The following is a 27,959-nucleotide window of genomic DNA, read 5'->3' on the forward strand; positions in this document are numbered from 1 at the left end:
ATCTCATGGGAGTTCCAGATCAAAGAAAAGTGTATGTGTGTGTGAAGGGGGAGGGGAGGTCAAGAACTTAGTATTTTCCAGACTGCCAGAGTCCACCAAAGCACAGTACCACCCGCTTTTAGAACAGTACAGATTCAAAGAACAAAAGAAAAAGAAACAAATCAGAAATTAAAATCCCATCAGATATCACAGCAACACTTTAATTAGAATAGAGCAATGCCTTCAAAATCCTGAATTTGGTTTTCTACCTAGAATTTTATATATCAAGCCAAAGTATCTGTCAGACATTTAAAGTCTCATTTCCAGAAGTTACTGAAGGAAGTGTTCCACTTTAACAGGAAAGTAACCTAATAACGAACACAGGGGGTCCAGGAGATGTGTAATCCAACTCGCGAGAGGAAAACAAATCCCAGGATGATGAAGTCTCAGGAAACAGCTGTATACTAAGATGAGAGAGAAGTTAGTCTAGACTGAAACAAGTACTCTGTTCGGCTTTGACCATGTGGAAGGTAGATTAAAGAAGAATTTTACAAATTTACTTGGGACTATTTTGGAAAAGTTAGCGATATGTGTGTAAAACCAAGACAAGATGTCCTATGAGAATGGAAATGTAAGCATAGTAAATCATCTAGTTCGGAAATGAATAGAAATATGGTCACTATAATGCAAACGATGCTAATTTAACCAAAAAAAAAACAAACAAAAAACCAAAACAAAATGGGAGAAGGGAAAAGTAAAAAGGCAGAAATCTTCACCTATCGAATAAAGAAATAGCTGTGTAAGCATACTACTTAGAAATCTGAAACCAAGGTGCCAGGAAAAAAAAACTATAAAGGCTGAAATGAAATGCCTCCTGAGAAATGGGAAAGGATGGCACAGGGAGCTAACTTCCTTATAAGCCTTGAAATACTATTATATTATGTATATATATATATATATATATATACATATCACTTTAATAAAAATTCATTAATATTTTAAAATATACATATATGAAATTGAAATTTTAGAAAAAAAATATTATTTGCAATCTCTTCTCCATGGTTCTAACCTACTTGGAATATAAAGAGGTGACAACACACAATGCCAGGTTCGAGATTCCAAGTCTGTTTTCCATTGCACTGTTTCTGAGGGATGGAACTCACACTCCCAGAAGCAATAGTGGTTGCACAGGCCGGCCAATGATTTTCAATGAAGAGGGCACATCAGACCTTCCAGAAGAGGTTGAAGATGTGGCAGAGAGATGCTAGTTTAGAAAAAATACCTCTATGTTGGTCCTTATCTATATGCTTCCCCACCCCTCATCACTATTTTCTGCATTAATATAAAGAAATAAATCTATGAATTCTAAACTGCAGGTATTACTTGTGCAATGTAATTTTAATATAAAGTTTAATAATAACAAAACCCTAATACATTGTCAAAATGCTCACAACTTCCCATAAAGTAAAAAAATCACCCCATGGGCAACCAAGCAGCACTAGTCTTAATAGCTGGAAGGCCAATGATATATTGCTATAGTTTTTCATTTATTTTCATGTTTCCAAATATACAAAGCAAGTTCTGTTTCACTCTCTCCCTACCCCATTTCATCACTTTGAACTCTGAACTTCAAACCCATAAATGTTCCTCTATTAAAAAAGAAGCACTTTTAGTGTGAAAAGATCTTTATTTCAAAATAAAGGGCACAAGGTCTTACACAGCAGATAAAATTAGTGTTACTGCCCTCAGAGGTCAAGGCTAGCAAATTTTCTGGCATATACAAATTCATTATGAATAACAGATGGACTGAATGGCCTGTAAGTGCAGCTGTAAGGTCTCATGGTATAACTCCCTTTGTTGATCCCAGTAACAAAATTATTAGGTTCCATTTAAAATTGAAAATAATAGCAGCTTTTCCAGAAGATCTAGCTCCCAAAATTGTATACAGAACTCATCTGTCTAAGATCTTAAGTTAAATACCTTGTATATCTATATCATTATAATCAATATTTCTGACAACCACAACGTAAGAAATTTAACCTCAGCTAATAGTTTTTCTCATCATGAAATCAAGTGAAATACTATATTTTTGCTCTCTTCATAAATAGAAAATGACCACACACTACAAACACTTTATTAATGTTTACTGATTATATATACAGAGAATATTCAATAACCAGAACTCACCAGTTGCAATACTACACATTAAATTATAATATAACCCCTACTACAAAAGCTATCTGTTGACCCAAGATAAAAAACTGTCTCTAGAGTTTAAATACATTAGAAATTATTATTTTTTTTTTTTAAAAAAAGGGAAACTAGAAAGTGGTCTTCAAATGCTAAAAGCCTAGAAGAATTCTCCAACATCTGCTCTCTTATCTCGACATTTGCTTCGGGCTTTTGTTCGAGCTTTGAAGGCGGCAGAATTATATAAATGCTGAAATGAAGAAAAGGAAAATACAGGTGAGCCACTAAGGCTTCAGATATTCTTATAAAGTTAAAAAAAAAAGATAAATAAAAAAATCACAAAGGAAAGAAATGAACTAATTTGACTCTAGAAATATTTTAAATGTTTATAAGACAGATACAAAGAATGAGGGGGAAAATTAACACATTATAGTTCATGGCTATTCTATATGAAAAAAAATAGCCAAACATGTAAAATACCAAGAAAATTCCAGCCAAAAAATTTTTTTAAAGTATATAAACATTTATTCTGATCAAGGAAAAGACAAATCATGAATTAATGTGAACAAAATACTCAACTTTGCTGTTAATTAAAATAATAAGGGAAACTATCATAAGGTTTCATTCAAACTAACAAATTTTTAAAATTATAAAACCCAATGCTGTCAAATATGTGTGTAATAGCTACATGCTTTCATTCACCACTGAAAATAATTAAAAATGATAGAATTATTTTGGAAGGTAATTTGGCAATGCATATCAAAAAATCATAATCAACGGGCTTCCCTGGTGGCGCCGTGGTTGAGAGTCCGCCTGCCGATGCAGGGGACACGGGTTCGTGCCCCGGTCCGGGAAGATCCCACATGCCGCGGAGCGGCTGGGCCCGTGAGCCATGGCCGCTGAGCCCGCGCGTCCAGAGCCTGTGCTCCGCAACAGGAGAGGCCACAGCAGTGAGAGGCCCGCGTACCGCAAAAAAAAAAAAAAAAAAAAAAATCATAATCAAGCCCTGTAGTCCCATGCAAGGATTTCTTCCAAGAAATAATTCAAAAGAGAAATTATGTAAAAATATTAGTATTTATTCAAAACATTTTTGAAATACCCAATAATTATATGGCCATCAAAATGATCAAATGTAAAGATTCTTTACAATATACAATTAAACAATTCAGACCCACTAGGATGGCTATAATTTAAAACAAAAATAAAACCAAAAAAGTGTTGGTAGGGATGTCAAAATTTGAACTCTTATACTGCTAGTGGGAATGCAAAATGCACTACAGTCACTGTAGAAAACAGTTTGGTGGTTCCTTAAAAAGTTAAACACAGAATTACCACGTGACCAAGCAACTCCACTCCTAGGCATACAACTAAAAGAATCAAAAACAGGTGCTCTAACAAAAACTTGTACATATATGTTCATAGCAGCACGATTTAAAAGGGGCAAAAAGTGGAAACAAGCCAAATGTCCACCAACTGACGAACAGATAAACATGTGGCATATCCACACAATGAAGGATTATTTGGCCACAAAAAGGACTGAAGTAATGACACGCTACAACATAGATGAACCTTGGCAACATTATGCTAAATGAAAAAACCAGTCACAAAAGGTCACATTATATGATTCTATGTATGTGAAATATCCAGAATAGGTAAATCCATAGATAGAATGCACATTAGTGACTGTCAGCAGCTGGGGGAAGAAGAGGGGAAGGGAATGGAGAATGAATACTTAATGGACATAAGGTTCCTTCTGAGGTGGTGAAAATGTTTGGAAACTAGATAGTGGTGACAGTTGTGCAACACTGTAAGTGTACAAAATGCCACTAAATTGTACAGTGTAGAATAGTTTTTTATGTTATGTGAATTTTACCTTAGTAAAAAAAAATTAAAATATAAGGGTTTTTGAAATGTTAAATAAAAATATTAACCACTATTTAATGTTACAAACTCTCTGAGCACATTTGTTTCCTCATTTGTAAAATGAATCTGGTACTTACTAAGTTTAGGCTCAGTTATCTGATACAAAAGAAGCACTGTGTAAATATTTATCCTTAACTATATAAACTTCATAAGCAAAAGGAAACAAAAGATAAAAATAGCTTCTATGTTAATAGGATTATGGATAAAAATTTTTCATCATAACCCTCCATACTCTAAATGCAGTGAAGTTTCTATACTTTTAGTCCAGCTACTCTGTGTCCGAAACATCATAAGAACTAAAATCTCACAGACATAGCTAAATACCTATCACCTAGCAGAATCAAAGCTTTGGCTCCACTTTTCTTCTGTGCATTTAGTTCTATTGAAAACAAAAACCAAACCTACCCTTTCAAAACGAGAAATCTTCATTGTTTTAAGTGTTGCAGCATCAAGCATCACTGGGGGTCCAAGTTCAAAAACATTGCGAAGGAATTCATTTGACTTAAATAAAAGAGAAATGCAATAAGTCTCAGTATTAAATATCAGCTCTTTTTTTTTAACTACATAAAGTGAAATCTGGTTAACAGAAGTTATGTATATGAATGTAAGTCACTTATTTTCTTTCTGTTTCTCGTAAGACCAAATGGTTTTCCAATGCCTTGAATTCAAGAAAGCTATGTCAAACTATCTGCTTCCCTACAAAGATATCAAGTGTTCCAACAGCTATATAGATGCTCCACTAGGCTTACACAATACAAAAACAAAAAGAAGAGTTTCATGTTTATTAAATTTAACTTTTAAAAATAAACTTGCTATTTTGCATATCATATGCTGAAAACATTCTGTATATTCAAACTAACTTCAAAAGCCAGTTAAGTAAGGTAGATTTAAAACTCCTCCCTAATTTAAAAGCAAACATACAGAAAGGATGTCACCCACTCACCTGCAAGTGGTACTGCATCCCTGATCCAAGAACCTCCTTAAAGGTGTCATATGTATGTTTTTTGACCCAGCAATCAATATACATGCGTTCAGGACCAAATTTAACAGTTTCTGTTGGAAAATCCCGTTCCTGGCCAATAGAAGAACAACAATTGTAAGAGGAACCAAAATGATCTAAAGAGATCCTACATAAACACAATTTCTAAATAGACATGTATATGCTGAAATGAATAATGTGGTTTAAACCGATACCTCCATCCCTGAAATATGAATAGACTAGAAAGTGGAAGTACTATCCCACATATAAGGGTGTAGAATTTGCCTAGTTGTGGTAGACTTAAAGACACAACTAAGTTTGGATAAATATTAACGGCAAAACCACCTTGTTGTGAATGTTTTTAAATTTCAAAAGCACTCAACAAACTGGTGAAAAGTCAGGTATTTGTACTGGTCTAGGATTGGCAGGGGCGGAGGGAGGGGAGGTTACAGGACAAGTCAGAAAGACAAGATATCCTCACAAGCCAGTGGTGAAATTGGGGGAAGCAGAAATCTAGGAAAGGTAGGGAAGATAAATGGGGTTTACAGACCAACCATCAAGGAGTATCTATTACAGCATTAAGTGGCCTACCTCTACCGCCCTAAGGATGTCTCTGAACACCGACCGCTGCTTTCTCTTGTCCACTTTGGCCCGGTGCTTAGTTCCATCTGTAGCCAAAGCCCTAAGCATCTGAGTCAAAGACTCCATGTCTTCGTAAAAAAAGTCCTGGTCAGAAAAAAAAATTTGGTTTTGTTTGTAGTTTGTTGTTTCTTTCCCCCCACCCTCTTCTAGAATTAACAAAAAACAGTCCACCTTGGAAATATCCAACAGGGTTACACAGAGCAACGCAAATCTTGGAGCTATTTAGAGATCTTCGCACAGATACACACATAAACACTTATTGTCATGCAAAAATTTAATCCAGAAATGTTGCCTACAAGATGATACACTACCACCAAACAATGAACATTCCTCTTCCAAGTATAACCAGATGCATTCAACCAATGCTTACTGTGTTCCTACTGTATTCAAGACATTACTGGGATTTCCAAGTTCAGTGATAGTCAGATACACATAAACCAATAGTTCAGTGATAGTCAGTGATAGTTCAGATACACAAGTTCAGTGATGGTCAGATACACATAAACCAATACAGCTTCTACCCCTGGCTCCCTAGTACCCAAAGCACATATTCCCAGAATTCCAAATATTCTTATTCCAAAAGGGCAAGCTATCAGTAATGCTTTTTAAAGCACCTAATTTCTAATTTATTGGCCATATTTCAAATAAGCAACCGAGTATTTACATCAGGTGCACAACTCAAGTGATTAAATTATTTAAGAAAGGAAGATATTTTAATCCCTTTTGGAGGGAAGCCACAAAATGTATTACTATTTGCTATGACCTTAAGTTGACCATGGGCTTCCTTTTTACAGTTTAAGTGGCTATACTTTGAAAGTCTCTTTATTTTGGGTGTTTTTACTCCCTGATTAAATTTTACAACCACATTAAACTAAAAGATTATTCCAAGTTCTTTAGCTGACCAAAACTAGAGCAGACACGCATGGAAGCCAGAAGGTGACCCATCTCCAGTTCTAGTTATTAATGCCTATTTAAGATTTTTTGCATTGGTGGTAACACTTAACTTATTCTATTAAAACAAGCAGCTCAGACTTCCCTGGTGGCGCAGTGGGTAAGAATCCGCCTGCCAATGCAGGGGACACGGGTTCGATCCCTGGTCCAGGAAGATCCCTCATGCCATGGAGCAACTAAGCCCATGCGCCACAACTACTGAGCCTGCGCTCTAGAGCCCGAGAGCCATAACTACTGAGCGTGCACACCACAACTACTGAAGCCCACACACCCTAGAGCCCGTGCGCTCTAGGGCCCGTATGCCACAACTACTGAGCCCGTATGCTGCACCTACTAAAGCCCGTGCACCTACAGTTCATGCTCCTCAACAAGAGAAGCCACCGCAATGAGAAGCCCGCGCACCACAACGAAGAGGAGCCCCCGCTCGCCGAAACTAGAGAAAGCCCACATGCAGCAACAAAGACCCAGCGCAGCCAAAGATAAAAACATAAAATAAGCAGCTCTTATTCTAGGCATTCTTCACACTGTATACATAATTGTTCAATCTCAAAAAATATAATTTCTTTTAACGTCTAAAATGAAAAAAATTATTACACTCATGGAAAATAAGCTTGAAATTAACACACTTTTGTTTTTTTTAATTTATTTATTTATTTTTGGCTGCGTTAGGTCTTCGTTGCTGTGCGCAGGCTTTCTCTAGTTGCGGCGAGCAGGGGCTACTCTTTGTTGCAGTGCCCGGGCTTCTCGTTGCGGTGGCTTCTCTTGTTGTGGAGCACAGGCTCTAGGTGCGCAGGCTCAGTAGTTGTGGCTCACGGGCTTAGTTGCTCCACGGCATGTGGGATCTTCCCGGACCATGGCTCGAACCCATGTCCCCTGCATTGGCAGGCAGATTCTTAACCACTATGACCAGGGAAGCCCCAGATATTCTTAATTTAAAGTATTTTCTCATTGTCAGTATTTTAGAGATTGTATATTCTTAACTGTTCTAACCAATGTTTTCTTCAAATGTTCTGATTCAACTTCCTATGTCTGAGTTAGCTGGAAATAACATCTGTCAAGAAGATTTTCATCTAGAAAAGCAGGTAACAAAGCTGATAAGATGTGATTAAAACAGTCCAATGATACTTTGATCTGTATATTTAAATTCCAATAAATTTGATTCCATCATAAAAAAACGGGAATCATTTTACTGCTAGAAACAAATACATTTCAAGGACTGGAAGTTCTCTACTCATTTCATTGACTACTTGTTCTTTTGTATTATTCTCAAAAATAAAATTTATGGAAGATTTAAAAAAATATATATGGGAGAATACACCAAAAATTAACAAGACTTTATGCATTACCTTAATTTGTTCTAAGAACTGGGAACTACTGCTAGTGGTCTCAACAATCTTACCTCCCAGCATACATCTGGCCATGTCTAAAGACATTTTTGGTTATCATTATCTGCCAGGAGGTGCTACTGGCCTCTAACGAGTAGAAGCTAGGGAAGCTGCTAAACATCCTGAAATGTACAAGACAGCGCCCCCTCCAACAACAAAAATTATCCAGCCCAACGTATCAACAGTGCTGAAGTTGAGAAACTCCATGGTAAATAATCTTAGCAATCAATAAAACTCAATCTAGTTTACAGAGTCTGAACCATTGAGTTGAATATAGTACTTGTGAAAATAAATATTAAGTACTGTAGGGAAATGTCTCCATAAAGTGCCTGTGCTTTAAAAAGAAAGAAAACGTAAAATATAACAAAAATAGTCCATAAACAGCATCCAAAAGCCAATTTACTGAAGCTTGGGATAACTGCATAGTAAAACTTCACACTCAGGAACAAATGAAAAATGGGCTCCTAGAGGGACAAATACCTAATTCTTATCAATAATGAAAAGAAAATTGCATAGTCATTGCCACACAACGGGGTCAAAAGTCCTAGATCAGAACCTCAAGCCTACTACTCACTACACCAAGTTTTAAAAATTACAAATATGTTTCATCACCTGTAAAATGAAAATATCCACCACCCTCCCACCACATGATAGTTTTAAGGATTAAATAAGACAGGAAATATAAATTTGCCCAATAAATTATGAAGCATGAACTATTACATCAGTATTCTAGATTTAGAGGAATTTACATAGAATTGGACTTTTAAAAAATCAGTGTAGTAATTACAGCTATATGAGGAAGTTTATTGTCACACAAAACAGGTTTTGCAGTCAGAACATCTATGTTTGAATCACAAACATCCATTACTTAGACATATATAACCTTGGGCATAATTACATTAGCAATCTGTGTCTCAGGTCCTCTGATATAAAAAGGGGATAGTTAATACAACCCACATCTCACAGGTTTATTTAAGGCCTAAGTAAAATATATTTATATATTCTAAAAATATATAAAACACAGTACATAAACATCCATTATGCTACAGCTCTTTTATGATATAGCCTGTTTCAGTATAACAATATAAATGCTTCAAACAGGTCAGCTAAAGATAATTATTTCATACTAAAATGACTATAAGTTAAATGGTTTCAAAGGCTGAGTGGCATTAGAATGAAATGAAACCACAGAAAACTTTTAGAAGAGTTTAAATACACAGGATGAGATGCTTAAGGTCACAAAAATCACCCCCAAACTACTATTTCTATACAGAAGTTACTGGAGCACTGACTGTAAACAAAATGAAATAAGCTGGATCTTGCACAGCTGTCCTATGTGTTAAAAAATAATCCTAACAGGGAAGCCTAACATTAACACAGAATTTGATGTCTCCCCACTTCACTGCAAAGTGATGACTACTATTTCTAGAATGGTTTTATCTGACTCTACGCAACTACAAAGACTTTTATTCTTTTCATTCCCTGCTAATTGAGGCAGAATGTCTCCATCAGGGTATGGAGACATTTTTACATGAGTCAGTTATCCTATAAACAAAGGCAAGAAATGAGAAGCACGTGGGGTTGTCCTTTCTGGAAATATAAAATCTAAGTGATTTAGGGCCTGGGGAGTGTGTTGTGAGTCTTCAAATTTTCTTTTCTTTGTTTCTGCTCTGTCTCTCTGTCCTGAAGCACTTCCCCTGTCAGCTTAGGTGGAGGATAGAGCAGGGAAAATTAGGGAAGGTTTGACTATACTACATTTTGATATATTTCCCTGAATCAGCATATCACATGGATCTCAGACCTATAATTCCACTCACTAAATAGTCCTTGTCTTAGTTTAAGTTACCCTAGAGAGGTCCTAAAAGGCCACTACTAGAGTACTAGTAAGAGGGAGGTAATACATGATTCAGTTAATAGTGCAGGAACTGCTACCACTTACACTGTACTTGGCATGTGTTCCCAAGAACCATATTAGGTAGTGACTATTACTATCTCCATTGTAAAGATATGGATACTGAGGCATACAGAAGTTGCCCAACATCATCAGGTAATAAGGGTGGAAGACAAAATTTGAACCCAGGCACAGCAGCTCCTAAGTACACTCTTTACCTGCTTGGTTACATGGCAGACACACAAAGTAAACTAAGGGAGCTCTCACAAACGAAGGATTACTAATTCTTCATATCAACTTTGAACAAATAGCTATTATTAATATTTCACCAACTCATTCTTTAAAACCCAACCTAAAAGCCAGCTCTTCAGAGAGATTTTTACTAAGTCTCCCAGGCTGATTTCATCACATAGTTAGATTTCCAGGTTAATAATAACACAAAATAATTAATGTTAGCAAAAGGCTCTGAATAATTTGATGCCACACTTGTGCTACAAAAACCTAATTTAAATCAACCTATGGTTTAACTAATTTTTTTGAACACCTTGTAACCACACTAACCCACCAGCAGACACTCCCCTCCTTTCAAAAAACTTAACAAAAATAGCAAAGAGTGCTCGTTTCGGCAGCACATACACTAAAATTGGAACGATACAGAGAAGATTAGCATGGCCCCTGCACAAGGATGACATTCAAATTCGTGAAGCATTCCATATTTTAAATCATAAAGATCAGATCAGAAACAAATGAAAAAAAATGAAGGAAACGATAGCAAAGATCAATAAAACTAAAAGCTGGTTCTTTGAGAAGATAAACAAAATTGATAAACCATTAGCCAGACTCAACAAGAAAAAAAGGGAGGAGACTCAAATCAATAGAATTAGAAATGAAAAAGGAGAGGTAACAACTGACACTGCAGAAATACAAAGGATCACGAGAGATTACTACAAGCAACTACATGCCGATAAAATGGACAACCTGGAAGAAATGGACAAATTCTTAGAAAATCACAACCTTCCAAGACTGAACCAGGAAGAAATAGAAAATATAAAACAGACCAATCACAAGCACTGAAGTTGAGACTGTGATGAAAAATCTTCCAACAAACGAAAGCTCAGAACCCGATGGCTTCAAAGGCGAAATCTATAAAACATTTAGAGAAGAGCTAACACCTATGCTTCTCAAACTCTTCCAAAATAAAGCAGAGGGAGGAACACTCCCAAACTCATTCTAAGAGGCCACCATCACCCTGATACCAAAACCAGACAAGGATGTCACAAAGAAAGAAAACTACAGGCCAATATCACTGATGAACATAGATGCAAAAATCCTCAACAAAATACTAGCAAACAGAATCCAACAGCACATTAAAAGGATCATACACTATGATCAAGTGGGGTTTATCCCAGGAGTGCAAGAATTCTTCAATATATGCAAATCAATCAATGTGATACACCGTATTAACAACTTGAAGGAGAAAAACCATATGATCATCTCAATAGATGCAGAGAAAGGTTTCGACAAAATTCAACACCGATTTATGATAAAAATCCTCCATAAAATAGGCACAGAGGGAACTTTCCTCAACATAATAAAGGCCATATATGACAAACCCACAGCCAGTATCATCCTCAATGGTGAAAAACCGAAACCATTTCCACTAAGATCAGGAACAAAACAAGGTTGCCCACTCTCACCACTATTATTCAACATAGTTTTGGAAGTTTTAGCCACAGCAATCAGAGAAGAAAAAGAAATAAAGGAAATAAAATCCAAATCAGAAAAGAAGAAATAAAGCTGTCACTGTTTGCAGATGACATGACACTATATACAGAGAATCCTAAAGATGCTACCAGAAAACTACTAGAGCTAATCAATGAATTTGGTAAAGTAGCAGGATATAAAATTAATGCACAGAAATCTCTTGCATTCCTATACACTAATGATGAAAAATCTGAAAGTAAAATTAAGAAAACACTCCCATTTACCATTGCAACAAAAAGAATAAAATATCTAGGAATAAACCTACCTAAGGAGACAAAAGACCTGTATGCAGAAAATTATAAGACACTGTTCAAAGAAATTAAAGGTGATACAAATAGATGGAGAGATACACCATGTTCTTGGATTGGAAGAATCAACATTGTGAAAATGACTATACTTCCCAAAGAAATCTACAGATTCAGTGCAATCCCTATCAAACTACCACTGGCATTTTTCACAGAACTAGAACAAAAAATTTCACAATTTGTATGGAAACACAAAAGACCTTGAGAAAGAAAAACGGAGCTGGAGGAATCAGGCTCCCTGACTTCAGACTATACTACTAAGCTACAGTTAAACAAGACAGTATGGTACTGGCACAAAACAGAAATATAGATCAATGGAACAGGATAGAAAGCCCAGAGATAAACCCACGCACATATGGTCACCTTATCTTTGATAAAGAAGCCAAGACTATACAAAGGAGAAAAGACAGCCTCTCCAATAAGTGGTGCTGGGAAAATTGGACAGCTACATGTAAAAGAATGAAATGAGAACACTCCCTAACACCATACACAGAAATAAACTCAAAATGGATTAAAGACCTACATGTAAGTCCAGATACCATCAAACTCTTAGAGGAAAACATAGGCAGAACACTCTATGACATAAATCACAGCAAGATCCTTTTTGACCTACCTCTTAGAGAAATGGAAATAGAAACAAAAATAAACAAATGGGACCTAATGAAACCTCAAAGCTTTTGCACAGCAAAGGAAACCATAAACAAGATGAAAAGACAATCTTCAGGATGGGAGAAAATATTTGCAAATGAAGCAACTGACAAAGGATTAATCTCCAAAACATACAAGCAATTCATGCAGCTCAATATCAAGAAAACAAACAACCCAATCCAAAAATGGGCAGACCTAAATAGACATTTCTCCAAAGAAGATATACAGACTGCCAACAAACACATGAAAGAATGCTCAACACCATTAATCATTAGAGAAATTCAAATCAAAGCTACAATGAGATATCGTCTCACACCGGTCTGAATGCCCATCATCAAAAAATCTACAAACAATAAATGCTGGAGATGCTGTGAAGAAAAGGGAACCCTCTTGCACTGTTGGTGGGAATGTAAATTGATACAGTCGCTATGGAGAACAGTATGGAGGTTCCTTAAAAAACTAAAAATAGAACTACCATATGACCCTGCAATCCCACTACTGGGCATATACCCTGAGAAAACCATAATTCAAAAAGAGTCAGGTACCAAAATGTTCATTGCAGCTCTATTTACAATAGCCAGGACATGGAAGCAACCTAAGTGTCCATCAACAGATGACTGGATAAAGAAGATGTGGTACATATACACAATGGAATATTACTCAGCCATAAAAAGGAACGAAACGGAGTTATTTGTAGTGAGGTGGATGGACCTAGAGACTGTCATAGAGTGAAGTAAGTCAGAAAGATAAAAACAAATACCGTATGCTAACACATATATATGGAATCTAAAAAAAAAGAAGAAAAAAAAAGAAAATGGTCCAAAGAACCTAGGGGCAAGACAGGAGTAAAGATGCAGACCTACTAGAGAATGGACTTGAGGGTACAGGGAGGGGGAAGGGTATGCTGGGACAAAGTGACAGAGTGGCATGGACACATATACACTACCAAACGTAAAATAGATAGCTAGTGGGAAGCAGCCGCATAGCACAGGGAGATCAGCTCGGTGGTTTGTGACCACCTAGAGGGGTGGAATAGGGAGGGTGGGAGGGAGGGAGACACAAGAGGGAAGAGATATGGGGACATATGTATATGTATAACTGATTCACTTTGTTATAAAGCAGAAACTGATACAACATTGTAAAGCAATTATACTCTAATAAAGATGTTAGAAAAAAAATCACAATGAGGAATCACCTCAAACCTATTAGGATAGCTATCATCATAAAGACAAGAGATAACAAATACTGGTGAGGATGTGGAGAAAAGGGAACACTTGTGCACTGTTATTGGGAATGTAAATTGGTGCAGGTACTTTGGAAAATAGTATGGATGTTCCTCAAAAAATTCAAAATAAAATTCCTAGTGCAAAAAAAAAAAAAAAAAGCAAACAAAACACTAGGTTGTTTTATAACCCAGTTCATTTTTGTCTTTGACAAGGACTTCAGTCAAATTAAATACATCTGATGAGTTCTCCTGGCTATCACATGTTATTTATTAAGTCAGATAATGTAAGATATGCAGGTAATAATATATTTACATTTATGCAAATTTAAACAAATCAACACATATACTTTAAACTGCATCATTAGTTCACTTTTAAGATGCATTTCAAAGGAAAAAGAAAAGAATTTACCATTTCTAGTCAGTAGAGGAATACAAGATTAAAAATGGGGACATCTGGCTTCTGTACCTTGAGGTTAAGGAGCCATTAAGTAGCTCAATAAAATTAAATGGATTGCTAAACTTCAGTCTTCTAATTTCTCACATAAGGAGAATCATTAGCTACTGACAGCATTAATAACTTACTTTTACCTCGTACCTGCTCTCTTTCAAAGTAAGGAGGGATGGGGGGGGCAACGAAACACAGGCCTAGAATGGAATGTGAATAAGCAAGGCAACCCAGAACACGTATTAATCTTATTTAGAATTATCCACTGTTAAATAACTTCTTTAATTGCAGACAAAGTTTCATTCCAGAAATAGTCTTTCTCCTTAAATTAAGAAGCAGCTAGTAAGTAACCCAAGATTCACAACAGAGGTCACAAACCAGGGTGACCAAATGTCCCATACAGCCTAAGACAAAGGGTTTCCTAGAACACAGGACTTTTCAGTGCTAAACTTGGAATACCATCAGGATGGTGGATCACCTATTGGTCACCTATCACAAACTCAAATACCTTCAAAAGCCAAACTGTGGTTTAAAAAAAAAAACAACTATGAGTCGACAGTGGTAGAGAACTGCAAAGCACATGTCCCAGAGTAATGGGCTATGTTTATTTCCATCTTTGGCTTAAAAGTTAAACCTAACAGTACTAAACTCATCTGACTTAATCCCAAACCTATGTTGACCTAATATTTCATCCATTTGTCCAACATTTATTATAAAGCATCCATGCATGAATTACCTTAATGTGTCTGATGTCTGAGAAATCCTAGCAGATCCAAAAGATTATACGGGACAACTCTCTCCATGAGTAATAAGAGTGTACCTAAACTTCAGTTCTGTAGGCAGCAACAATCAAATATAATGAACTACACTTAAATATTGCTCTACCAACCCCTATTGATTTATGCTCTTAAAAGTATTACATCACCACTGCCAAGAAGCAGAACGATCGATCACTAGGTTCTCAGTGGGCCATGCTCTAAAGTTACAATCCACTTCTTAATTGTGAGGATTATGATGGAATAATGGTCCTTGTGATGCAAGCTTTTTGTTTCACCTATCAGATACTTACACTCTCTATTCCTCTGGCCAATTCAAACAGAAGTGCCAGAGATTCACCAGCAGCTATTCTCATGTTTACATCATCAGAAGAGAGGAGGCTTGGAAGTTTATGGAAATGCCTAGAAAATAGTCAGTCATTATTATGTGAACACAACCGATTATGTCAATAAATGTTGATTTTATAAAGTAAGAAACTAAAAATACATACACCTCAAGCTTTTTCTTCACTTCATTGATTGGGCATATGGTCAGTAATAATGTCCACGCGAGAAGTGAGCTGATATGAAGCGCTGTAGTAGGGGTGCTGCAGACAACATTAGTGTCGTTCTCTTTGAGATAGGACTTGGTGAAGATATTTTCCAAACACTGCAGAGTTGAATACAGCTCCTAATGCATAAGAACAGGAAATAAGATACCACCTTAAATGAGAAATGTGCAAACAACTGGATTCAAAAGGTTGTCTACTTACAGTAATGTCATCTGTGGCAATAAAACAGCAAACAGCAAAGCAAGTTGCACACTAAAAAAAGCAAAACAAAAACAGACATTAATGTTTGCCATTTTCTTATTAATTCTACATCTTCCTGCTTTTATAATTCAATGTGAAAAATTTCTCAACCACATGACTACATTAGGTCCCAAGTACAGTATTAAAAAGAAAGAAAGAATATAAGGTCAAAAGTTAAGGGAAGTGGATTTTGGCTAAAAGCCACTAAGGTCTGCTACTAAACTCAGAGTATGACTTCAGGAAAGTTACTCCATTTCTCTCAGATTTTCCTTCATTAATCTAGCAGATCATTTCAAACTTCAACTCAAAGACAGAGATGAAGTGTGGACATTTGAGATAAAGAAACCTACTCTATTAAAAACCTTTAAAACACAAATCTCAAAAAATTTAAATAGCTGTCCTCAAACTTCCGACTTAAAGAAGGATCTCATTAACTCAGATTTTACTTATTTTGGAATATGTTGAAAAGAGGTTGGGAATCCTATAATTGTTTATTTTGGGGGGGGGGATGCTAAACGAGTGAGTACACAGTCCAAGATTACCAAGGTAATCTTTTTTTTTTTTCTTTTTACGAGGGCCTCTCACTGTTGTGGCCTCTCTCGCTGCGGAGCATAGGCTCCGGACGTGCAGGCTCAGCGGCCATGGCTCATGGGCCCAGCGGCTCTGCGGCATGTGGGATCTTCCCAGACCGGGGCACGAACCTGTGTCCCCTGCATCGGCAAGCGGACTCTCAACAGCTGCGCCACCAGGGAAGCTCCCCAAGGTAATCTTACTTAATAAAACAGAATCAGAATATCTATATACAATCTACCTGCAACATAAATAGGAGCCATGAATTCTCAGAACACTGTTCTAACAAATTAATCATATAAAAACAGAATCTGAGGGCTTCCCTGGTGGCGCAGTGGTTGAGAGTCTGCCTGCCAATGCAGGGGACACGGGTTCGTGCCCCGGTCCGGGAGGGTCCCACATGCCGCAGAGCGGCTGGGCCCATGAGCCATGGCCGCTGAGCCTGCGCGTTCAGAGCCTGTGCTCCGCAGCGGGAGGGGCCCCAACAGTGAGAGGCCCGCATACTGCAAAAAAAAAAAAAAAAAAAACAGAATTTGAAATTCATAAGGCTTTATTATTCTTCATTTCCCTTTTCCCCATACGTTATTACTAAAATTCCCTCATGTTGTTCCAAGTACCATTAAAGCTTAAAGCTTAAGTCTTTAAAGTCATCATTCATATGCCCAGGTTTCAGCTAGTTCTGTTCCAGTAATATGAGGACACTTGTAATATTAATCTGCTTGGTGTCACTGTTTTATTTTCATTAGTTTATCCTGGTAAAAATTGGACATTGTTAAAATTCAAAAGTAGCCTATGCATTATTCTTAGTAAAGAAAAATTTCAATCTATCATCCCTTCTCCTAAGTAAGCAGCAGAAGCAAGGCCACATCTCTCCTTCTGATTACTAAGAGAAATGGCAGATTAAAAATTAGGACTGTCTACGTTTAATAAAGATTCCTTCTGCTAATATGCAGAAGAATGCTAGTTTATTTTTTATTTTAATTCACAGAAAGAGTGAGAAGGATTAATAAAGGGCCTTTAGATGACCACAACAAACTCACATGCAACCAAAATTAAGTGATCACCTCAAATATCTAATCAATAGTGTTTTCTGTCAAACATTTCAAATACCCCTATACTCCTGCACAATTTAAAAGTTGCATGAAACTACACAAAAAGGAAGAACAGAAAGGCAAAGAGCAAAAGCGTGATTAAATATTTTAGGGTTGCTAACTATTGGGGGGCAGAGATTCCTATAATGTCACCAAACTCCTATTCCTTTGCCTCTGGGAGAAAGAGCTAGACTATTCCCAGCAGCCATACAGTTGGTAAACCAAGGAACTCTTGGCAGAAGCGATGTGTCTCTGTCCTCTAGCTTTCCCCATCTAGCTACCATAGTTGCCATCTGAAAGGACCTAGAGGTAGGGCAGAGATGCAGGATGGATGCCTAGGGACCCTGCTGACTTGACTGGGCAGTGATATGAACAAGAAGTAAACTTTTATTAAGCCACTAAGACTTCAGGGTTTATCTGATACAAAGATTAATGTCATGTACCATAAGTAATACTAAAGAGGAAGCTAATTTGAATAATCAGTATGAAAAAGCTTTAAACTTAAAATGGTTCTCTTGTTAGGAAAACAGCTTAAGATTCAAATCCACTAAAATTAAATTTTTAAGATCTATTAAGACTCTTAAGATTCTTAAGATCCATAACATTCAAATCTTAAAATTCATTAAGGTTCAAATCCACTTTCTAAATCCACTACAACCACCTCATGTTTCTGTGAATAAAGCAAAACATGTTCATGTGATCATTTAAATCACTTACTAGCACACCAAAAACCAACAGCCAAAAACAAAACCCACAGTCTTAAGTGTTGCAAGTGGTATATATCAATTAGAGAATGAAAGCTTTTCCAAACCCCAAAACCAGATGAATATTTCACAAGTCAGAGTTTCAGAGTTTCCTACATCTACCAAATCCACCTGTGTAACTACAGCATTCAGCTCTCTCATAAGGACTTTTAGGCCACAACAGCCAGAATTTTTTTAAGAAAACCACTCCATTACATTTCTTAGAATAAAAAATAACCACACAATAAACATTGTCAGGACCATTTCTTTAAGCTCCAATAAAAACTAGATCATCCTAAATAACTCAACATAGCACTGTATTTCATATCAGCAAATGATGTTCAATTTCAAAGATGTAGAAATCTTCTCTATACGGGATGCTCTATTGAGTCTCAGAAAATTTAAGAGGGCAATTGTCGTATTGAGCCTGCTCACTAAAATTAAAGACAAATGGGGGTGGTGGTGGGATGAATTGGGAGATTGGGATTGACATATACATACAAATATGGATAAAATAGAGAACTTATGAGAACCTGCTGTATAAATAAATAAAATAAATAAAATTCAAAAAACAAAGGGACAAATGAGAATAAAATGTTAATAAAAAACCTGCTATATTTTTTAAAGATGCTATTTTCCTAGATCATTCATCACAAGGTCTGGCTGTCATGCCTAGATAGATCTATAAATTTAAAAATCCTATACTTACAGTTTGCCTAGCCTGGATACTAGCTGTTCCATCACAAATTATTTTCTTCAGGATTGGTCCAAGAGTCTTTAAAACCTCTTCACTTTCAATTCCAGGGCCCAACTGAATACAGAGAACAGATGCTAATGCTGCAGCTGCACGCTGCTCATCACCTTTACCTATAAAACAAGCCACAATGCAACTATGACAAATCATTTTCAACAGACTTATTAAGGCAGCAATCTCCCAAATTTGTTCAATTTCAAAATAGCATCTACCAATTATGAAACTTGTAATATGCTCAAGGCTTTGACATGAGCGATAAATCTAGACCTCACTCAAATCCTAGATCTACCATGTATTAGCCAAATGATCTTCAACCAATTACTCTTATTCTCAAAACATTTCCTCATCTGTGAAATGGAGATTAACACCAATTTTAAGGGATTACTGTAACAGTTCAGCCAGATAATGCATTTCAAGCTGATCTGACCTTCCAAATCCTTCAGGTACTTATAGAATAGTGCTCAAGTAGCCCTTGAATTAATCTGACAAGCATTTCAGATGTACACAGCCCATGAGGTAAACTAAACTGTCAGGGCTTCCTCCACCAGTGTTTTTTTAATTTTTTTTTTAATAAATAAGGGATTCAAAATAAGGGATTCTTGGGAATTTCCTAGTGGTCCACTGGTTAGGACTCCGAGCTCTCATTGCCGAGGGCTCAGGTTCCATCCCTGGTCGGGGAACAAAAAATCCCACAAGCTGCATGGTACGGCCAAAAACTAAAAATATTAAAAAAATAAGGGATTCTTTAAAACTATAGAAAATACGTTAATATAAAGGTAAATGTAAGTTAACTCTTGAGAACTGTATACACCAAAGGATTTGGGCAAATTTTGAACTTAAGTTATTGTCTGATAAATTAAATATTTATGCAGGTTGTAAGAAATTTTTAAAGGTCACCTAGTCCAATTACCTTGTGGATACAGTTTCAATGTTAACACTTTTAACAAAGCCATTGTAATATATCAAAAAAGTTGGCTCTGTTATCAACTATACCAGTAACAAGGTATATAACTTTAGACCAGTCTCCTGTTTCCTAGGCCTTTCTTTTTCCTATACAATGAGAGGTGGATTAGATCAAAGGTTTCCAAACACGCATTCTTGACAAAGCTTCCACCTGAAGCAAAATGAGAATAAGAACATAAAGCTAAGCACATTCAATTTAAAGGAACATGTGTGCTTCCTACACTTTTGGTACTAGAAATATTTTGTTGATAAAGTGATAATGATAGTTGAAGCTAATTATTTTCATAATGTTCTTACTTGGCAAAATAATTAAGCTGGCAGCCCCAAATCTTTTTAAATCTGGCAGCTCCTAAAATTGCAAGTTTGATAATACTAGACTTAATCTTTAAGGTCTCTCTTCATTCTTAAAAGTTCTATGATCATAAAAGTTCTACAATCATAATATGAATTCCAGAATCTCCATTACAAAGTTCTAGAATTCAAATATTCCAAGGGATATCCTGAAATGATGTCATTGACAGGTATGATTGATGTTTTAAATAAGAAAATGAGGTAGATAATTGATACTTTTTTAATTTTAGAAAAATGAAGTAGGATGGCTTATAAATAATACTTTTTGTTGACATCTGACACATGGTTTCAAGCCTTTTTTATATACAAAAGAATGGCAGGACTTCCTTGGTGGCGCAGTGGTTGAGAGTCCGCCTGCCGATGCAGGGAACACGGGTTCGTACCCCGGTCCGGGAAGATCCCACATGCCGCAGAGCGGCTAGGCCCGTGAGCCATGGCCGCTGAGCCTGCGCGTCCGGAGCCTGTGCTCCGCAAGGGGAGAGGCCACAACAGTGAGAGGCCCGCGTGCCGCAAAAAAAAAAAAAAAAAGAATGGCAAACACCTCTTCTGATACAACTAAAGTTGATAATCCACCCCAATCCTTCCTAGTTTCAAACTGTTTATTACATAAACAAAACAAAGCTAACAAGTTTGATTTTGAGTTCTAACAAGCCTGGCATATTCCCTGCCAATTACAAAGTTATAAGAGTGAGCCAGACTTCTAAGTGCTATTAACAAATATTACTGCACAGAAGGTAGCAAATTCCTTTTCAGTTCTGTGACTGTGACTCAAAAATATGGACATTACCTTTTTTCAGGCAGCGTTCAATGCTATCAGTTAAAGTCATTCTTCTTTCCAGAATAAATTCATAAAGCATCTTTGAAGCCAGTATATTTTTAATACCTTCAAGAGCTGCCTGCCTTGTCTTCGCACTATTTAAAACAAAATGTAAGAGAAAGAATATCCAATTGGAGTATACCATTGGTCAATGAGACTTTTAAAAACTTAGCTTACTTCCCTCTCAACTTTTTCTATTTATAGATTATTTAAAATCTAATTTTCATCAAGCTCTCACAGTTCTTCAACAATAATTTAATTTTCATCTACAACTCACCTTATTATACAAAAGATTTTAAGCTACTCTATATCATGTTTTCTGTTTATTAGTTCAATAACCACAATGTTAAATGACCACATAGAATTTTATACTTTCAATGTATAAGACATGTTCTCCTACATTACATATTCAAGTAAACTCAGACTTTTTTTTAACACTACAGAAGTCTAGAGTTCTTGTTTGAATCTTCTGGGCTTTTTAATTCCATTTGTTTTAAGTTGGTTCTAGAGTTACTGTTAAGTAAGAAAACAATTTAGCTTTGATACTTTTCGAAGTTTAGTTATACTTTCTAGTTGAAGATTAACTTTTAATTCAACAAATCCACTTCAATTATCAAATACAGTTATGTCCCCTATGCTGAACAACGACTAATCTTAGGCTATTAATCTAAATTCTAGTGGCATGTTCCTATCTACTGATACATTAAAAGTCCAAAGGAATAAGAAACACTAAAATATACAAAGTAAACAAATCGAGCTTTAGAAAAACATAATGTTAAATGAAAGAACTGCACATATTTTAAATAAAAAGTGGCTGACAGAAATCACCCAGAAGCAAAGAGTTTCCAGTAATTCCTACCTCTTATCTAGGGTCAGGTCAATGAATCCCTTCAACTTATACTCTAAGTCTTCTTGAGTTCCTTCCTCATCGAGGACTTCTGGTCCTAAGGAATAATAAAAACCAACCACTGTAATTTAAATAGAAAAAAGCAGATAGGGAGCGGTAATAGTATACTTAGCTACAAGAATTCCTCCACCTAAATCATCCTTTTATCTAACGTTGCAAATCTTAACTGAAAACTCATACCATCTTCAGCAAAACTGGAAGGATCACTGTAACCACTGCAATGGCTCATTGTTTCAATCGATGCATCCTCATCACTAAAAGGTTGAACATTTCGATGCTGGCCACCTAATAGGTAAAAGAGGGTGAAGGTAAATGATTTTGTTGTCATATATGCAAATACTTAACTTGGGATTTTAAAATTTACTTACAAAAAATCCAGTAATAAAAACCCAAACTTATTTATGAGATGATTTTTTACAAAAGAATACACTTAAATTCCTAACATAAGTCAATTCACCTAATGTGTATTTCAGAGCACCAACTGTTTACAATATACATCAACTTCAGAAATATATCAATCATCTAACATGCAGCACCCATTTTTGGTGATACAAAAAGTATTACAGATGAAAAAACTACTTCAAATCATGAAGACAATGAAAACTGACCATCATAAGAATAAGACGAATATATGTTCCAATGAGAATAACTGGGCTTAGCAAACATTAACTGGTGAATGGGTTAGTTTTTAGGTTACACATGTCTTATGTGAAGGGGAATTTAAGAAGTTAAGGGATGGTAGTTTTAAAGACAACTTGAATTGAGAGGGTCAACAAAGGCTTAAAAATGAAGTTTTGGATGGGGATGTTGAGAAGTGGATCCAAAATGGCATAGAAAGTAATGATAGGAATTGGATGAAGTAATTGATCACTAAAGAACTACAGTGCTGATGAGATGTGTATGAAATTATAAAGAGCTCTGATGGGCTATTTGGGTGATGCCCAGTGCAGTGAACTACAGGATTTTTGTTCCTGAGTCATGCAAGTCAGAAGAGCTGAGAAGACGTGTGAACTAGCGTGTGAATCACTTAAGAGGCAGGGCTTCTTAAGTGAGGACCCCTTAAATGGTCCTCAAGCACTGCACAGAGGTCCTCCTTTCTCTTGGCCAGTACTCTATGGCGGACTTCACAGGGCCACATCCACTGGAGATAGAAAGCATCAATTTGAGAGTCTTTACAGAATTGCCTCATTTTTGCAAGTAAAGAACTATGGGCAAGCTGCAAGCTGATCAAGACTGTAGACATGGTGTGTTTAAAACTGGGACTTTGCTTCGAAGATTTTGAATTATTTAGGTGAGCAATGTTTAAGATTTGACTTTTTTCACATGCCGATTTCAAAAGTGACTACAGTATTTTAAAAACCCACTTTACTGTGGTGATTAGTGACTAATTTGGATGATGACTTTCCTACTACGATGGGTGCACACGTGAACATTTGTACCTAGTCACAAGTGCTGACACTCCTGTCGCTTCCTTGGGAAAACTGACAGTACCCTTTTAAAATCTGTGTGAGTATTTTCCAGCAATAAAGAGCCAAGATTTAAGGAAAAAAAAAAAAAAAAGTTTTGGTATTTGATGTAGCATAAAAAGATGGATAAAAGCCCGACAGATAAATTACCTTTAAAAGAAAGGTTCTAACAAATCCAACAGTTTTAAAATATCAGCCCTATTACTAAAAAATTAAAATCCCTTTTTTTAAGCTAGAATCTTTCTCTCACCTTCATTAACTTAAGGAGTAAATGTACATTCCTGGTCACTGTCATTTCTAGTCATTTTTGTTTTGTGGGAATTTCATATTAATAAAAAGATTACCTAGTCATCAATTACATTGAGCACTGAGTTAAAATAAGTCCCAAATTCTGCCCCAAAAGTGACTTGAGTCATCTGATTTACTTCTGAGCTCGAATCAAAGATTGTACCTAAAATTGTATCCTTAGGTACAATGATACAATACAAACCTAAGATTGTATCACTTAGGTCTCTATATTCAAGAAATCTGTAGCATTTACTATATCATAAGATAAGCTTTTCAAAAATTCTCTAAATTTAATTAAGCCTGTTGCTGTTTTTTTTAAATGGGGGCTGTCTTTTTTTTTAAATCACAACAGAGGTGAGACTTTAGCAGATTTTTAAATCAACACAGGAAGCAAGTGGCCTTCAAACCTGCCGGCTATCTCAAAGAGAATAAAGTGTGCCAATCAAAGTAGTGAAGCATAAAGAATAAGCAATGAAACCAAGATCCCAAAACTTCTTAATCATAGTGCTTAGGACAGGAAAGACCTATGCCATCATACTCTATTTCTGGATCTATCTTCATGTGTTTTCATGATTCGAAGTCGTGGCAACAGTTGAGTCATCTACTTAACTTTTACTAACATTTATTCACAAATCAATTTACGTTTTTTATCTTTCATATTCAGCCTATTTTTAAACTATCAAGAAGAGTTTCCTATCCAGGTCTTACACAGCTCCCTTCTCTAAGTTTCAATGATTTCCCAAGGCTCGAGGGAAAAAGAGATTAAAAAAAAAAAAAACGAGGAAAAAAATCCTGTATGAATGTCTGATATCTAGGTCATACTCACCCACCTTGTGATCCCAAGTACCATTAATGAGGTGGCACTTAGACACATAAAGTCCTTATTTCTTAGAGGGCTTATGTATTAACAAAGTTTTGTTCTTTCCTAAAAATGCTCTCTTCAAATTAAGTGTCACGAAAAATAAGCACACTTGAACAAAAGGTCAATTTTATTAGTTTCCTAGACCTGTCCACTAACTTAAAAAGCAGAGAATTTAAATGGGAAACCCAAAGTGATAGAGAAGTTGGTTATCTTTCGGCTGTACATGGGAAGATCTCATTTGAATCCCATTTCTTCTAGATGTCACTTAAAAATACCAGTAAGATAAGACTTTTAAGTACAAGTTTGTGACAATTTTCCACCTCTTCTACTCAACTATTATTTATTCATTTATTGACTTAAGTAATATTCATAAAGAACCAAACGAAACTTTTCAAAAAGTAAAGCTCACCCCCCAGGCCCAATTAGAGGCAAGCACAGTTAATAAGTTCTAGTGTAAACTTCCAAAGATAGTCAAAGCATGTATAGTTTTATAAACTAATCAAATAATTCTTTACCTGATGATGAAAGTTCGCAAATGAACCTCATGGTAAAATCTGAAAGGCAATCCCCCACTGCCTCCTGATATTATTCTCTAAGTACCAGGAAGGAAGGAGGCTGGACAGGAAGCTCCAGAAGGGAATAAAGGTTTGTTTGTGATTCAAGGAAGCCATTAGTAACATCATTACCATTTTCAAAATGACTTTAGCTTGCTGCATCTCCATAATTTGTTCCATCAACAAAAGGTAAACTTAAAGAAGAATAAAATTAATACGGACCTTCTAGACAGAATTTAAATGTTTACTTCAGATGAGGAAAGCTGAAGCAGAAAGGTAGAGAGGTATGTATCCTCAATTCACACAGAGCAACTAGATGCCACAACAAACTATGTATTTTATATCTTGATCAAGAATGAATTTCATGAACACCGAGAGCATTCAATCAAAATAAAGAGCGATATAAAGAAAAGGGAAAAAACTACATTTATAATAATTCATTCTTGTCAATTATTAAACATTTAATACATGATCACAAAGTTTTCGTGCTGCTATAAATCCTATAGGAAAGCTTTTAAAATACCAGCTTCCAATCATCTTTAACAAGAAAACTGGCCTATTTACTTGCTAAAGAACAAAGGCATATTCTGAGGGTCAAAGTGGCAACTGTGCTGACAAGTATATGTGGCTGGTAGTAGTTCCGATGTGATAACATCTGAGGATATTCCAACATTTAATTTCAAAGTTTCAACAAAGTAATTATTAAACGTGCTGATTTTACCCGGTTTAACACTAGCTTTCAGTATGCTGTGTCTCGTAGGGCTTTCTGCTTTAAGTCCTTTTTTCTTAGCCGTATGGTTAGGAGTAAAGAATCATTAATTCAGTTAAGCACCTACCCATCCAGGAAAAGCTTTAACTTTGCAAAGAGGAGACAGAAAACCCTAAACTTTTGGCCAATTGCAGTCTGAGCTCCTCACCATTCCCGCCTATCCCGGGCTCCCATCAGAGAACCTATAGAATACGGCACAAAAGAGAACGTGGTTTCTGCCCCGAGGAGCAGGAGGTCGCCTCGACTGGTCACAGGAGAGCTGGGGGCTCGGGATTTGTTCGGGTGCCAGATAGGGACAGGAGTAGAGCCTACTCTGGGACAGTGGCCCCCAGCCTCCGACGCCTCCGCCAGGCCAGGTGGACACGCGGGATGCGAAAGAAGGCTGCAGAACGGGATACCACATGGGCACCTCTGCGTCACCCCGGCCCCACCACGTAAGGCCCAGGCCGCGTGACGCAAGAGCCAGTCCAAACCCGCCGGACGTTTGGCATTCCCGAGAACTCCATGTTGGAGCCGGGTGGTCAAAGGTGACCAGTGACAGCATGGACGGAACTCCGAGCCCGGCCCCACTCTCCGTCAAGGAGAGCTCTAGAGAGCCAGCACCTGCCTCTGAGAACAGTTCCTCTCCTGCCAGCTCCCGGTCACCCCCGATGCCAACCCCTTCCCAGACCCAAGGACCCATTCGCCCCTCCCAGACTCCACGACCCGGGCCTGAGTTCGACTCGCATGCCAGATCCAAATCGCGCGAGGTACGGCCACCGGGGCACGCTGGGAAGTGTAGTTCGCCGGCCACAGCAGGTGCCCCGCCGACGCAAACGTCTAGAGGAAAAGAACTACACCTCCCACGGTACCCAAGGCTAAAAGACTTGCCAGCCTGGCCGGCAACTGGGACGCTGGCGGCGGGGATACTCTCGTACCTGCTGTCGCCGCCGTCGCTGCAGCTGCCCCTGAGCTGCCGCCACTACTGCCACCGCGATGGGGAGTGTTCCGCTTCTTATTCTTCGGCATCGTGGGACGCCCGGTGCCGCCTAAACTCGGAGCTTAGCGAAGATCAGCCGATGGAGCTGCACTTTTTACTCGTGCGTCTGTGCGGCGGGCGGCTGAGAGGTGAGTTTTCGACTAACAGAGGCGAGAAGCGGCGCGGGTAAGAGTGGGCGGTGGCGGCAGCAGAAATCCCCGTGAAGAGCTGTAATCGGAAACGATACATGTTTCTCTCTAGCGCTGGAGCTAAGGCGGGGCGGGCGAGGCCACGACGCCTTAAGTAGCAAGACCGCCGCCTGTCGTCACCATACGTGGGCGGGACTCGAACTCTCACTAGCCAATCCCTATAGACCTCCCCACCAGAGGCGGACTTAGGGCGGCCGAAGGATGCTGACTACCGATCCCATGCCACAAGTCTTCCAGCGGCGGCCCGGAGCCGGTCTTCGTTGCCGTCTTGAATTCTGGGAAATGTAGTCAGCCCTGGGGAGCCGGCTCCCAGCTCCTCCCAACGGGCTTTTCTACGCGCTTCCTTTGTTTCTCGAGACCCTTCCCCTGCCGCCCCGTGGCCCCGCCTTGGAATTGACGGAGGTGGTAGCCAGTGAGGAGCATGCCGAATGACGACAGCCCGCTTCCAACTGGGATTGCTTCCAGCTGGGAGCTACGCAATCTGCATTGCTGGTCTGTCTCCAGAAGCTCGTGTTCTTCTCCTTAACCTTTACCCTACTTGCCTGTGGGCTCTGCCCAGGCTCAGCCATACCCCTCCTTAGGTATGTTTCCATGGTTTTAGTTGTTGAATTAGTTTAGCGATCATCAATATTTATTATTGAATTGTGGTTCAAAACATAGGAGCACCTCAATACATAAGGCAAATGCTAACAGCCATAAAAGGGGAAATCGACAGTAACACAATAATAGTAGAGGACTTTAACACCCCACTTTCACCAAT

The 27,959-nt window shown here is 37.6% G+C and overlaps 2 protein-coding genes across 2 annotated transcripts; both read right to left on the reverse strand.

Annotated features, from left to right (window-relative positions):
* Positions 1-1,575: 1,575 nt before the first annotated feature.
* On the reverse strand, positions 1,576-27,089 carry IFRD1 (interferon related developmental regulator 1). The gene is made up of 12 exons (XM_082661370.1): positions 26,950-27,089; positions 22,274-22,378; positions 22,046-22,130; positions 21,157-21,281; positions 19,011-19,168; positions 15,859-15,909; positions 15,598-15,776; positions 15,400-15,508; positions 5,666-5,800; positions 5,039-5,167; positions 4,501-4,596; positions 1,576-2,422 (listed from the first exon to the last, which is right to left on the reverse strand). Exons 1-12 carry the CDS (start codon positions 27,038-27,040, stop codon positions 2,333-2,335), a joined length of 1,353 nt encoding a protein of 450 aa, XP_082517496.1. The 5' UTR covers positions 27,041-27,089; the 3' UTR covers positions 1,576-2,332.
* LOC309826916 (uncharacterized protein) lies at positions 27,084-27,261 on the reverse strand (the record flags this gene model as incomplete). The annotated part of the gene is made up of 1 exon (XM_082661371.1): positions 27,084-27,261. Exon 1 carries the CDS (start codon positions 27,237-27,239, stop codon positions 27,084-27,086), a length of 156 nt encoding a protein of 51 aa, XP_082517497.1. The 5' UTR covers positions 27,240-27,261.
* Positions 27,262-27,959: the final 698 nt, after the last annotated feature.

This window comes from Grampus griseus (assembly GCF_964374135.1).
Source record: "Grampus griseus genome assembly, chromosome: 9".
NCBI lineage: Eukaryota > Metazoa > Chordata > Mammalia > Artiodactyla > Delphinidae > Grampus > Grampus griseus.

Excerpts from the sequence above, each read along its gene's own strand:
- IFRD1 (XM_082661370.1), bottom strand. The coding sequence starts at position 27,040 with ATGCCGAAGAATAAGAAGCGGAACACTCCCCATCGCGGTGGCAGTAGT. Across the intron at positions 15,777-15,858 it reads TTGCCACAGATGACATTACT|GAGCTGTATTCAACTCTGCA; the intron begins GTAAGTAGACAA and ends CTTATGCATTAG. Across the intron at positions 15,509-15,597 it reads GTGAAGAAAAAGCTTGAGGT|GCATTTCCATAAACTTCCAA; the intron begins GTATGTATTTTT and ends ACTATTTTCTAG.